This window comes from Theropithecus gelada, chromosome 3 (assembly GCF_003255815.1).
Source record: "Theropithecus gelada isolate Dixy chromosome 3, Tgel_1.0, whole genome shotgun sequence".
Lineage (NCBI taxonomy): Eukaryota > Metazoa > Chordata > Mammalia > Primates > Cercopithecidae > Theropithecus > Theropithecus gelada.
Genome location: NC_037670.1, coordinates 28,444,245 through 28,457,624, shown reverse-complemented (window position 1 = coordinate 28,457,624; position 13,380 = coordinate 28,444,245). Strand labels below are relative to the sequence as shown.

General features: G+C 44.3%; 1 protein-coding gene across 2 annotated transcripts; it reads left to right on the top strand.

The window, feature by feature from the left end:
- The first annotated feature begins 2,117 nt into the window (after positions 1-2,117).
- On the top strand, positions 2,118-9,688 carry KCNE2 (potassium voltage-gated channel subfamily E regulatory subunit 2). Of its 2 annotated transcripts, none has more exons than XM_025380362.1 (2): positions 2,118-2,250; positions 8,766-9,688. In XM_025380362.1, the coding sequence occupies exon 2, from the start codon at positions 8,778-8,780 to the stop codon at positions 9,147-9,149; it is 372 nt and encodes a 123-aa protein (XP_025236147.1). In that variant the 5' UTR covers positions 2,118-2,250; positions 8,766-8,777; the 3' UTR covers positions 9,150-9,688. The 2 variants fall into 2 exon arrangements, with proteins under 2 accessions (XP_025236147.1, XP_025236148.1); XM_025380363.1 differs by lacking the exon at positions 2,118-2,250 and adding an exon at positions 7,990-8,042 and having other exon boundaries at positions 8,324-9,688.
- The last annotated feature ends 3,692 nt before the right edge of the window (positions 9,689-13,380 follow it).

Genomic DNA, 13,380 nt, shown 5'->3' with positions numbered 1-13,380 from the left:
CCTTATGGGAAATAAATATATTTATAATTACATGCCTGTAATTACCAACGCGTAGTCAAACACGCTGCTTTGATTCTCCTCTCCTGGGCACCGGGGAATTCAAGAGTGAAGTTAAACCACAAGGGCTGAGTTAGAAGATTGACCTCAGTTCCCTGTTCCCACCAGCAGGTGGCACCGTCTCCTAGCGGAATTCTTACTAGAACGTTTTGCTTCCGTTTCTGCAGAGGCGTGGTGAACTGAGTTGCACCATCCAAGTGTTCCTCCTGGCTGAGTTTGCCTATCTTGTTCAGTGAAGGCAACTCATGAGGACAAATGGTGTTAATGAGAAGCTTGTGCGGAGTTAAAGGGATCCTTCTATTTCTTTAAAATACACGTAATAACGCTAACTCTGCAATAATTTGTAGATCATTTTAAATCTTAGCCATCTTCCTCTTGCCACCCAGTGTGCTTCAAGCCACATGGTTCAGAGCACCATTTAATATGAAACTCCAATTTTAAAACAAAGTGAACCTTCCTCTTACAAAACCATGAGACAAGTTACAGAGTAATGACCACCCACATGATCTTGAAGTGATTTTGAGTGAGTGAATGTAACTTCCGTGGCTGCCATTTAAACTGGATTCAAATCCAAATGGCTCCATCTCCATGTCATCGGACCTCTTGTGCCCTGATTCCCTTGACTAAGTTCATAGTACCTTCTACATCGGGTTGTGGCAATGGTTACCTGAGGTTAATCATTAGCACTCCTAAATGACAGCCAATATAAAGACTCAATTCTCCCAAATCCATGATAGTAAAGGATCTTTTGGTAAATAGAGTTTGCTTAGCTCTTGCTAGGTCTTTAAATACTTTGCTGGGGGCCAGGCACCATGGCTCACACCTGTAATCCCAGTGCCTTAGGAGGCTGAGGCTGGAGGATCCCTTGTGGTCAAGAGTTTGAGACCAGCCTGGGCAAGAGAGCAAGGCCCTATTTCTACAAAAAATAAAAATTAGCCAGGCGTACTACACACTTGTAGTCCCATTACTTGGGAGGCTGAGGCAGGAGGATCCCTCAAGCCCAAGAGTTCAAAGCTGCAGTGAGCTGTGATGGTGCCACTGCACTCCAGCCTGGGTGACAGAGTGAGACAGAGTAAGACTCTGTTTCAAAACAACGACAACAACAGCAAACAAAAACGAAAACCTCAAAACCTCTTTGTTGGACTTACTTCCGTCTCCTCCATGTAGTACTTTAGTACCCTTGCGGCTCGTTTCTCTTTTACAAGACAACAATGTTGTTATAAAGTCATTTGGAAATGGTCCCATGGAGGAGTATTTACACAAAATTTAGCGTATTTAGTATCTTCAGAACATGGCACTTGCCTGGAATTATACTGACCTCCTCAACCCACACCAGAGATGGCTGTTCTCGACTCCTCTCCCTGGGGCCCTGTCCTTCTCCTCCTCCTCCTCCTCCTCCTCCTCCTCCTTCCTCCTTCCTTCTTCTTCTTCCTTCTTCCTCCTCCTCCTCCTCCTTTCTTCTTTCTTCTTTCTCCTTCTCCTTCCTCTTTTTTTTTTTTTTTGAGACAGAGTGTCACTCTGTCACACAGGCTGTAGTGCCATGGTGTGATCTCAGCTCACTGCAACCTGTGCCTTCTGGGTTCAAGTGATTCTCCTGCCTCAGCCTCCAGAGTAGCAGGGACAGAGTAGCATTTTTTAAGTAGAGATGAGGTTTCACCATGTTGGCAAGGCTGGTCTCGAACTCCTGATCTCAGGTTCTTCTCCCGCCTCAGCCTCCCAAAGTGCTGGGATTACAGGCGTGAGCCACCACACCCGGCCCTTCCCACGTGTTCTGGCAGGGAATGCTGTTGTCCCCCAAGCCTACCCTAAGAGGAAGACTTCTTCTGGGGAGAGATGCTCACTGTGCCCAGGTCCTTCCCTGGCTGGAGCTGGCAGGAAGGGTCCCAGAGCAAGGACTTGTGCCACTCTGCCCAAAGCCAGAGTCCCTGAGGCACCCCCTCCATGAGGCACCAAGGTGAATTCCAGCTGCCAGTTAGTATTTAACTTTCCACATACGATTAGATTAAACATGTGGGTTCATAAAAGCCTAGGATTGCAGACTGCAGTTGCAAGGGCTTAGATGGTCGTAAGGTGAAGGTGCCTAGCAGGCTGAGGCTTGTGTGCAACCCACAAGAGAGCTCGCTGACACCAGCAAGAAGGTTCAGAACAGCCTGGCTTTGGAAAGAAATTTCATCCTGCCCACACACTGCATAGGTAAGTCTTAGCACGCGCTCTTTATGTTTTGAGGAATTAAGTAACAAAGTTATCTATTTGCCTTTTCCAGAAAATGATAAAAGGAATTATTTTCCTGGTATATGGCCTGGCTCCTCATCCACTCTTCCTTCTTTCTTTCTTGTGTTTTCTGTACTCATGTCTTTGTTAATTGCCTTAGAACGAAAATTTTGAGAGTTTTTTTTAAATGGAGGATTCATGGTAAATGCAGGTAATCATATTGTTTTCTCTTCTTAATACGAAAATGAAAGACTTTGCTGCCTTTTGTAGGCCCGGGTGATGTGAGCGATCTACCATGTTTCAAGAAAAGAAAACTTTGGGGCCAGGCGCAGTGGCTCATGCCTGTAATCCCAGCACTTTGGGAGGCCAAGGTGGGCGGATCACCTGAGGTCAGGAGATCGAAACCAGCCTGGCTGACATGGTGAAACCCATCTCTACTAAAAATACAAAAAAATTAGCCGGGCTTGGTGGCTGGCGCCTGTAGTCCCAGCTACTTGGGAAGTTGAGGCAGGAGAATGAACCCGGGAGGTGGAGCTTGCAGTGAGACCAGATCGTGCCACTGCACTCCAGCCTGGGCGACACATCAAGACTCCATCTCAAAAAAAAAAAAAAAAAAGAAAAGAAAACTTTGGACTTTGGGGTCAAATGAATGTTACTTTCCTAATAGTGTCCTGATTGCCCTTGTCATGAATAACACACATTCGTGACAGGAGTGGCTGGAATTAGGGGATCATTCTGTAGCCTAGAGACAGGGCACCACTAATGACATGTGTAAGCTCAAACCGTGGTCTTGATCTTATGTCTTGTATCCAGTTGAGCCAACTGGTCACAGCAATGAAAACAGAGTTATTGGAATGTGTGACCTCTGCTAGGACAGTCAGTGCTGGCCCCTGGTTTGGGTGATGTGAGTTCTAGTCCAGGCACTGCAGCCAACTTGAGAGGCCTGTGATCTTGGACAGGTGACTTAAGCTCTCTAGGCTATAGTTATTCCACCTATCAGAGAGCAAACCAGCCTAAATGATCTCCAGGGCCCAGCCTGTGCTAGGACTCAGCAAGAAGCATTCACTGGAAATGGAGGTCCTCCTAGGTTGATATACATTAATTGCCCATATTTGACCATTTCTAACTTGTATATAAATGGCCATTTCATATAATTCCAGAGAACATAAATAATAGCTGTCTTACCATTACTAAAGTAAATGCCTATTATGATACTCTACTTAGGGGTAGGATAAGTATGTATACCAAATATGGCTTGTTTTGTTTTGATTTTTGAGACAGGGTCTCACTGTCACTGCTGAGTGCAGTGGTGTGATCATGGCTCACTGCAGCCTTGACCTCCCAGGTTCAAGCTATCCTCCCACCTCAGCCTCCTGAGTAGCTGGGACTATAGGAGTGTGCCACCACATCCAGCTAATTTTTTAATTTTTTGTAGAAGTGGTGTCTCACTGTGTTGTCCAGGCTGATCTCAAACTCCTGGATTCAAGCGATCCTCCCGCCTCAGCCTCCCGAAGTGCTGGGATTATAGGTGTGAACCACTGCGCCTCCAAATATGGTTGATGTCTATCAGTTAAACAGTAATTCTGGGAATAAAAAATTGAAATCAACCCACTTATAATTTGAATGTCTTGGTATAATGTCCTTCAATGGAACTGTTTTCACACACTGTGATTTGTTTTTTCCCTGTGGTCATGGAGCAGGCGTGGGCCACTCAGCCACATCTCATGCATCCGTATGCAAAAGCCAAATCCCTTTTGGATCCTGTTTATTTGGCCTGGCCAGGGGTCAGCACTCAGGTATTTAATCCCCATAGGCCCTTTCATCCCTGTGATTAAGTCTTATCAAAAAGCACCTCCTGACCTGCTTAGCAATGGGGCCTTTGTTCACATTAGAAGGCTTGAACAAATAACGGGCAGTTGGGGCCAGTTAGCTCTAAAAGGCTGGTGAACGCTGCCATGCCTGCATCTGGAAACAAACCCAAATGACTCCAGTGGAATCCAGCACTGAAGTCCCTCATCTCAAAGACCTTTTGTGGCAGAGATTCTTGGATGGGCCTTAGGGGGCCCAGGAGTCCCCTGAAATTGAATGTAGAGTTTCCTATGTGCATATGTATACTTTCTTGGGGAAAAATAAAGTCACATCATTTTATTTTACTTTTCGAGGGATCTTTGGCACCGCTCCTCCCCCACCCCCAATTCCCACACCCCTTAAGAATAAATCAAGAATCACTGTTCTGGTAGTGTCGAATTGAATTCCACAGAGAGAGGAACTGTCATTCATTCATACATTCATTCAACAAACTTTTAGTAAAGATTTGCTACGTACCCATCGCTGCGTACGGTCCTGGGATTCAGAGATGAGTAAAGCAATCCCTGCCTTCCAGGGGCTCAAGCTCTCCTGTCATCGGGACTCAGTTACTTAATCTCAATAAATATCCTGAAGGTAGGAGTTTATAGAGTGGTTTTGAGGATCACATGAATAAACACACAATACATGGGTAATTGAAAAACAAAAACAAAACCAACATGGTCGTTTGCAGAAGGGGCACAGAAAAAGGGCCTCTGCCTAGACCTGGGGAGGTCAGGGAAAGTACTGTGGATTGGTAACAGCTGGCAGGGTTCCTACGAGAGAAAAAGAACTATACCCACAGAACCAGACCCTGTCTCTTAAAAAAAAAGGCGTGGCATGGTGACTCAAACCTGTAATCCCAGCACCTTGGGAGGCTGAGGCAGGGGGATCACTTGAGGCTGGGAGTTTGACAACATAGTGAGACCTCATCACTACTTTTTTATTTTAAAAAAGAGTTAATAAAAAATAAAATTAAAATAAAAGGGTAAAAGAGCCACTGGCAACGTCTTGAGTGGATTAAAGCCAGCTCAGCTAACTTTCACAGCAGACTATATCATTGAAAAGGGGAAAAAGCACATGTCTGTTACATTGCTTAGGAAATGTGCTTGGTATATACCCTGGGACAATCTTATCTATATTTGTTAAGTTTCCTTCCAGCCCACTAGTCTGTGTGACCAGAAGAGGGAGAGAAAGATCTGAGAGCTCTCTAAGTAATAGAACTTAAAACATCAGACAGAGGAGAGTATATTATCTTGGTGACGGTAATTCTCAATGAGGAAGATCCTGGGGAGGGATGTTCTATGGGAGAAATGCCTGCAAGTTTATTTGTTTAATAGGTTTGTTTATTCAGTTTATTGAAATTCCTTTCCCAGATGGGGAGATCTGAAACTTCTCTTTTTGTGAAGGAAACAAAAGTCGCATGCTAGAGACGGCAGGTCTTTAGAACGGCAGCAAACCCACTGCTGGGATGTTGGGGCTTTTACTAGTGGCCAGTCACAGGTTTACCTCCTGCCTGTGCTCCTTCCAGCTGCGTTGAAACCCACTTGCCCCATCTGTGAACCGTGTTCAGCTCCATTTTCTGAGCCCCCTTATCTTTCTGTCCATACCTGTTACAACTCTTTGCACATTGCATCGTCTTTGATTTGGTCTCTCCCATTCAACCCAGCCTCTCACAGAGTTCCTGTCATCTCTGCAATTTCATCGCCTAGCATAGTACCTGGCACTTTAATTCATGCATCAAACGTCCATTGAGTGCCTTCTATGTGTCAGAAATCTGCTATACCGAGCTAGACAAAGTTGGCAGACATGACAGCCGAGTTGGAAAGATGAGACCCTAAACCAATAATCTCACACACACACACACACACACACACCCCATATATATGTATGTACAAAAAAACTTGGCCGGGCGCAGTGGCTCACACCTGTAATCCCAGCACTTTGGGAGGCCAAGGCAGGTGGATCACGAGGTCAGGAGATCGAGACCATTCTGGCTAACACGGTGAAACCCGTCTCTACTAAAAATACAAAAAATTAGCTGGGCATGGTGGCAAGTGCCTGCAGTCCCAGCTACTTGAGAGGCTGAGACAGGAGAATCACTTGAACCTGGGAGGCAGAGGTTGCAGTGAGCTGAGATCATGCCACTGCACTCCAGCCTGGGTGACAGAGCAAGACTCTGTCTCAAAAGAAAAATAAAATAAAATAATAAAATAAAGTAAAATCTTTTGCCTTGCAATCATTTGCCTTGATGTCTGAAGCCCCACAATTCTCTAAAAACAGAGATGTATAAAAAAGCTCACGTACATAATTCTCTGAAAACAGAGAATATAAATGAGTAATTGCTCCATTTAACTAACATTTGTTGAGTGCTTGTTAAAAATATGGCATGATTCTAGCTGGTGTGAGGTTACCAATCTTTTTTAAACAAAAGTAATATAAATATATACACACACATTTAGTTACTGCATATGTGACGTGTGCTTTTGAAGAAAAAGGAGATGCTGTTGGAGGAAAATGGTGCTGGTGGTGGGAAGAGATTTAGAGTAGGGCCAGGGAAGTATTCTCAGAAGGGACAACTAGCTGGAAACTAAACAATGAGGAGGTTACAAAGATTGGTAACCTCACACCAGCTAGAATCATGCCGTATTTATAACAAGCACTCAACAAATGTTAGTTAAATGGAGCAATTACTCATTTATATTCTCTGTTTTCAGAGAATTATATACGTGTGCTTTTTTATACATCTCTGTTTTTAGAGAATTGTGGGGCTTTAGACATCAAGGCAAACATCAAGGCAAACGATTGCAAGGCAAAAGATTTTATTTTATTTTATTAATTTATTTATTTATTTTGAGACAGAGTCTTGCTCTGTCACCCAGGCTGGAGTGCAGTGGCACCGTCTCAGGTGGAAGAGAAAGGCAAAGGTGTTCTAGGTTGAGAGAACAGGATGTGCTAATGTCCTGAGGCAAGAGAGCTTACTGACAGGGAGGGAAGATGTCAGGTGTGACCGAACTGCAGTGAGCAAAGGGTAACTGAGGAGGTGGTCGGGAGCCTGCTCAGCCAATGGGGTAAATGTTGTTAAGGAATGAGGACTTGATTTTAAGAACAACCATCGCATCATTTTACAAGCAAACAAATGACACTATAATTTCCCTCTTCAAAAAGGCACACTGGCCGGGCACGGTGGCTGATGCCTGTAATTCCAGCACTTTGGGAGGCCAAGGTGAGTGGATCACCTGAGGACAGGAGTTCAAGACCAGCCTGGCCAACATGGTAAAACCCCATCTCTACCAAAAACACAAAACTTAGCCAGGCGTGGTGGAACGTGCCTGTAGTCCCAGCTACTCGGGAGGCTGAGGCAGGAGAACCGCTTGAACCCAGGAGGCAGAGGTTGCAATGAGAAGAGATTATGCCACTGCACTCCAGCCTGGGCAAAAGCAAGATTCCAAAAAAAAAAAAAAAAAAAGGCACATTGATGGCTATTCAAGGCAGAGAGGGTCACATATAACCCCAAAGAGATGGCTCTGGGGAGGGTTGTGTTGTATTACATTGTTGGCATTGTATTATCCAGGTGAGAGATGCTGGCGGCTGGGCAGTGCCAGTGGGAATGAAAAGCAGAGATGGATTTGAAACATAGGAATAATCTCTCAGATTGTTTCTTGGCATCACTTACCTAAAATGCTTCTTTCAAATATGGATGTACACACCCCTCCCTTTAGGATACTTGGTACAATGTGCCACCTAGACATAGGGGATGGAACAAATTGGAGAGTCCGTCAATGCCCCCTGCAATCTTTTCCCTCCATGTTATCTCATAATGCCCCACAATTCTCTAAAAACAGAGAACATAAATGAGTCATTGGTTCATTCAACTGACGTTTGTTGAGTGCTTATGAATGTGGCGGCATTATTCTAGCTCTTGTGAGGTTACCAATTTTTTTTTTTTTTTTTTTGAGATGGAGTCTTGCTCTGTCACCCAGACTGGAGTGCAGTGGCGCGATCTCGGCTCACTGCAAGCTCTGCCTCCCGCGTTCACACCATTCTCCTGCCTCAGCCTCCTGAGCAGCTGGGACCACAGGCACCCGCCAGCACTCCTGGCTAATTTCTTTTTTCTTTTTTTTTTGTACTTTTAGTAGAAACGGGGTTTCACCATGTTAGCCAGGATAGTCTCCATCTCCTGACCTCGTGATCCACCCACCCTGGTGAGGTTACCAGTTTTTTAAAAAACAAAAGTAATGCAAGATTGCTGATGAAAATTTGGAATATGAGAAAAGCATAAAGAAGAAAATATATCTTTAAGCACACCACCCACTGTTAACATTCTGATCTATGTACTTCTAATATTTTCTCCATTTTCATATGTATACATACATTTATTTACATGCATATGTAGATATCAAAGTGTATATATATAATTTTGTCTGCCTTTAACATTTTTATTGTACAATAATCATGCATTATAAAAAAAAGAAGTGAAAATGTATACAATCAGTTTAAAGACTATCAAAATATGGATTCAATCACCAGCCAGGAGATGAAGAAATACTATTACTTCTCCCCTGGCATCTCCCTCCCACCTTTACATAGCCAAATCCAGAAAAGATCTGTTTTCCTAACCTTGTTTGCCTATTGTATTATCTAAATTGCAGCAGGAGGGAAGCATGTCTACTTTATCCAATTTCACACAGACGTTGGAAGACGTCTTCCAAAGGATTTTTATTACTTACATGGACAATTGGCGCCGGAACACGACAGCTGAGCAAGAGGCCCTCCAAGCCAAAGTTGATGCTGAGAACTTCTACTATGTCATCCTGTACCTCATGGTGATTATTGGAATGTTCTCTTTCATTATCGTGGCCATCCTGGTGAGCACCGTGAAATCCAAGAGACAGGAACACTCCAATGACCCCTACCACCAGTACATTGTAGAGGACTGGCGGGAAAAGTACAAGAGCCAAATCTTGAATCTAGAAGAATCAAAGGCCACCATCCATGAGAATACTGGTGCGACTGGGTTCAAAATGTCCCCCTGATAAGGGAGAAAGGCACCAAGCCAACATCTGACATCCAGACACGAAGAGATGCCAGTGCCACGAGGCTAATCCAAATTGCCATTGCTTAGAAGAAAGCGAGTTCCTTGCTCTCTGTTGAGAATTTTCATGGAGATTATGTGGTTGGCCAATAAAGATAGATGACATTTCAATCTCAGTGATTGATGCTTGCTTGTTGGAGCAATAGTTTGTGCTGAAGACCTCTTTTGCTTTCTGGGCAAGTAAATGTCATTTTAATCAATGTCAGTGGTGAAAATAAAGTCAAATTTGAAGTAAAGTGTCTGGGCAGTGGCCGTGGGGATAGAAAGGAGAGATTTACAAATCATTGAATCTTCTTTCTCATGAAACATCATTTGTGTGTGACAAATTCAATTTATAAAGAACCCAGATGTATTATGTAGAAGCTGAGGCTCAAAAGCTATCACTTGCTTACCAGAGAGACATAGGAGCATTTATCTATAACATTAATTCATGAGTGTGGAGTCAGAAGAGATGAATAAGCAAACCATAAGGTTACCTTATATTTATTGTTTTCCTGGCCTTTAACCTATTTAGAAGTCTTAAGACAGAACGAACATTCTTCTTTTTTTCTTTCTCTTTTGAGACAGGGTCTCGCTCTGTCACCCAGGCTGGAGTGCAGTGGTGCAATCTCAGCTCACTGCAGCCTCAATCTCCCAGGCTCAAGTGATCCTCCCACCTCAGCCTCCCTAGTAGCTGGGACTACAAGCACGTGTGCCACCACACCCAGCTAATTTTTGTATCTTTTTTTGTAAAGGCAGGGTCTCACTGTGTTGCCCAGGCTGGTCTCAAACCTGAACAAACATTTCAAAGGACAAACAATCCATACCAGAGAAGTCAAATATTTAAGAACTACCCAGTATAACAAGAACACATTTTAAAACTAACATTTAAAGTTTTGCAGAAAACTAATCTTAAAAAGTTCTCATTAAGAAAAAAAAGTTACAATTGTTGCTTTATAAATGTATTCTTTTAACTCAATTTAGTTTTCCTCTATTTACAATTACTTATTTGCATTTGTGTTTAAGAAACTAAAGGATACAGAAAGGGTCTAAATTGCTGATGCCTTCTGAAGACCTAGACAGGAACTACTTAATATTTTACACCATGTGGGGCAGGATATCATAGAATGTCAGGGCTGATCATTCTACTGTTGGCAGAGACCACTTCACTTACAGATGAAAAAACTGTAGTCCACTGAGAGGAGACGATTTCATTCACTAATTCGGTCAGGCAACATTGACCTACTTGGTTCACTGGCCTAGACCCCAGGAGCATAAGGATGAACAAGGCTGGGCTCGGGGGCTCACATCTGTAATCCCAGCACTTTGGGAGGCTGAGGTGGGCGGATCACCTGAGGTCAAGAGTTCAAGACCAGCCTGGCCAACATGGTGAAACTCCGTCTCCACTAAAAATATAAAAATCAGCCGGGTGTGGTGGCAGGTGCCTGTAACCCCAGATACTGGGGAGACAGAGGCATGAGAATCGCTTGAACCTGGGAAGGGAAGGTTGTAGTGAGCAGAGATTGTACCACTGCACTCCAGCCTGGGCGACAGACGCTAAGCATCATAGTACAATATGACAAGGTCCTAACAGAGATCAATGCAAAGGGGACACAGCCAGCCAGTACAAGGACAGGAGGACATGTCTAACGCAGGTCAAGATCTTCTTTCTCAGAGCAGTGGAGAGTAGCAGGTCAACGGCAGCAGAGAGATGTGGGGCCTCAGCATCCCATAGCTTTATGCCTCCTAGTCTACCCTGTTCTTCTCCCTACACCCCAGCCAAGGCACAGCAATGATGGGCAAGGCCTCAAGCCTCAGGGTGCTAGGACAAAATTTAGAAAAAGAGGCTCTTCTTCAGAGAATGCTTATAGAACTCTTTATTCTAACCACAAGGTTTGTCTCTTTAAAATTACAGAGTGAGATATACACAAGGTATCTACTTCCTAACAGATTTGCAATTATGCCACGTGAAGCATTCAGTACAGTGTTAGAGAAAACTATCCATATTCCAAGAGCAGATGTAGGAAGAGTGACCTCCCTCCTCAGATCAGAAACCCAGAAATGCTGTCCCACCCAGAAACATCCATTCAGAGAGGCCAGAGCAGCCACCAGGCTTTAAATCCCAGCCCTCTGCTCTGCATCTAGACAGAAAACCGAGGTTTCCATCAGGTGACAAAGACCCTCTCCTTAACCAAATTTTCAGGCTCCTCTGAGCCCTCTTCCTGACTACAGCCCAACAGTGCGCTATAAAAACTACAGACTCTTGGCACAAATGATTTTGCCCACCTTCGCACACACTAAGAGACTTAAACGCTAGCATAGGTTCTAAGAGCTGAAAGCTAAAGTGCCTGCCCGAGAAAAGTGAACGCCGCCTGAAGAATTTACCATTTGTTCCAACCAAAACCTGGTGACAGGCAGATAGTCCCCTGATCCCTCTCTTAAAGCAGTTACTTTAGAAAGTTTCAATTATAAATCCTTTTTCTCTCCCCTGAGATGTAAATCTTCTACCATTCAGAACTGTACTGTCTCTTTGAAATGCAAACATTCAAACTCTCTTCGCTGGATGGGTGCCTTGCTCTAACTTACTGCCCCCAATCATAGGCAGAAGTTTGCTTCTCCTCTAGATATGAGCCAATTAACACAGATCACACTGACCAACCCCTTCCCACTTTTTATGCATTTCCACTTCCTTGACTCTGCTCAAGCCCCATCCCCACTCAGTTACCTTTGCACAAAGGGAAGTTGAGCTGGGCCTCTTCCCTCTGGCAATAGCTGATGATTTCAGTCAATCCTTACTGCTTTAACTAGTGACTGGCTTTCTTTACCTTTGACACAGGTAAACACATGGAGAGCAAACTCGAGGTTTTTCTGGCGGGGTGCAGTAGCTCATGCCTGTAATCCCAGCACTTCGGGAGGCCAAGGTGGGAGGATCACTTGAGGTCAGGAGTTTGAGACCAGCCTGGCCAACATGATGAAACCCCATCTCTACTAAAAATACAAAAATTAGCTGGGTGTGTTGGCGGGTGCCTGTAATCCCAGCTACTCGGGAGGCTGAGGCAGGAGAATTGGTTGAACCTGGGAGGTAGAAGTTGCTGTGAACCGAGATTGTACCACTGCACTCTAGCCTGGGCGACAGAGTGAGACTCCATCTCAAAAAAAAAAAAAAAAAAAAATCGAGGTTTTCCTAATTAAGTACATTTTATTATCATCACTGAAAGTACAGGTGATAATATAGAGGGTTATCAGCCAACTTCACTTTTGGGGAATGAGAAATGCTGAATCTCTCCAAGCATGTTGGGTGTCTAGTGGTTGAAGCCATCTGCCAAGATTGACACTCTAGGATCCACGCCCACCCAACCTGGGCTTTTCACTTTCAACCCAGCAACTGAAAATGTCAGTTCAAACAACTTGCTGTTTTTTCCCACCCCATTTGCTTTTAAAGTTCCTTCTGCCTGTTCTACTGGCTCCATATGACCGGAATATCACTATTTCGTAAAGCATAGTTCAGATGTTATTTTAAAAGGAGCCCAGGATAGTGGCTGATTTGATAGAATCTAGACCCAGATTACCCAGGGTCAAGTCCCAGCTCTGGTACTTGCGGCCTTTAAAACCACGGAAAAATTACTTTAATCTCTTTGTGTCTCCATTTCCTCATTTGTGAAATGGTTCTCATTATAGCACCTCCCTTACAGCCTTGTTATGAGACTTAGGCAATAGCCACGAAGTGCTTAGAACAAAGCTATTTTTGTAACGTTCTCCAGGAACACTTCCCTTAACAGAACCAAGCCCTCCACCCCTCAGTTTTTTCTTCCCTCCACACCCTCTACCATTCTAACATAACCACAAAGAGTCCTGATGGGATTTGGAGTTACACTGCCTGGGTTCGAATCTCAATTCTGCCACTGCCAGTCGCGCATTTTCTATTGCCAGCCACCTTACTCCCCCCGGCCTCAGTTTCCTCATCCTTAGAAGGGGAGCAGAGCACATGGTGGTAACTCCCTGCACATTCCTCTCGTTCCTTGTATTGCGTGCCCAGTTTGTGCCCCCCCATGGCGCTAGCACTGAGTGGGCTCAAACTCTGCACGCGTTTACTAAGCATGTTGACTGAAGAAATGTGGGAACCTAGTACCGGGGCACCATACCGTTACCCCAAAGGAAAATGCATGCACTTTGTCAGAGAAGACGAACACCGC

Bases quoted from the DNA above. Each gene is read 5' to 3' on its own strand.
- KCNE2 (XM_025380362.1), top strand. From the start codon at position 8,778: ATGTCTACTTTATCCAATTTCACACAGACGTTGGAAGACGTCTTCCAA.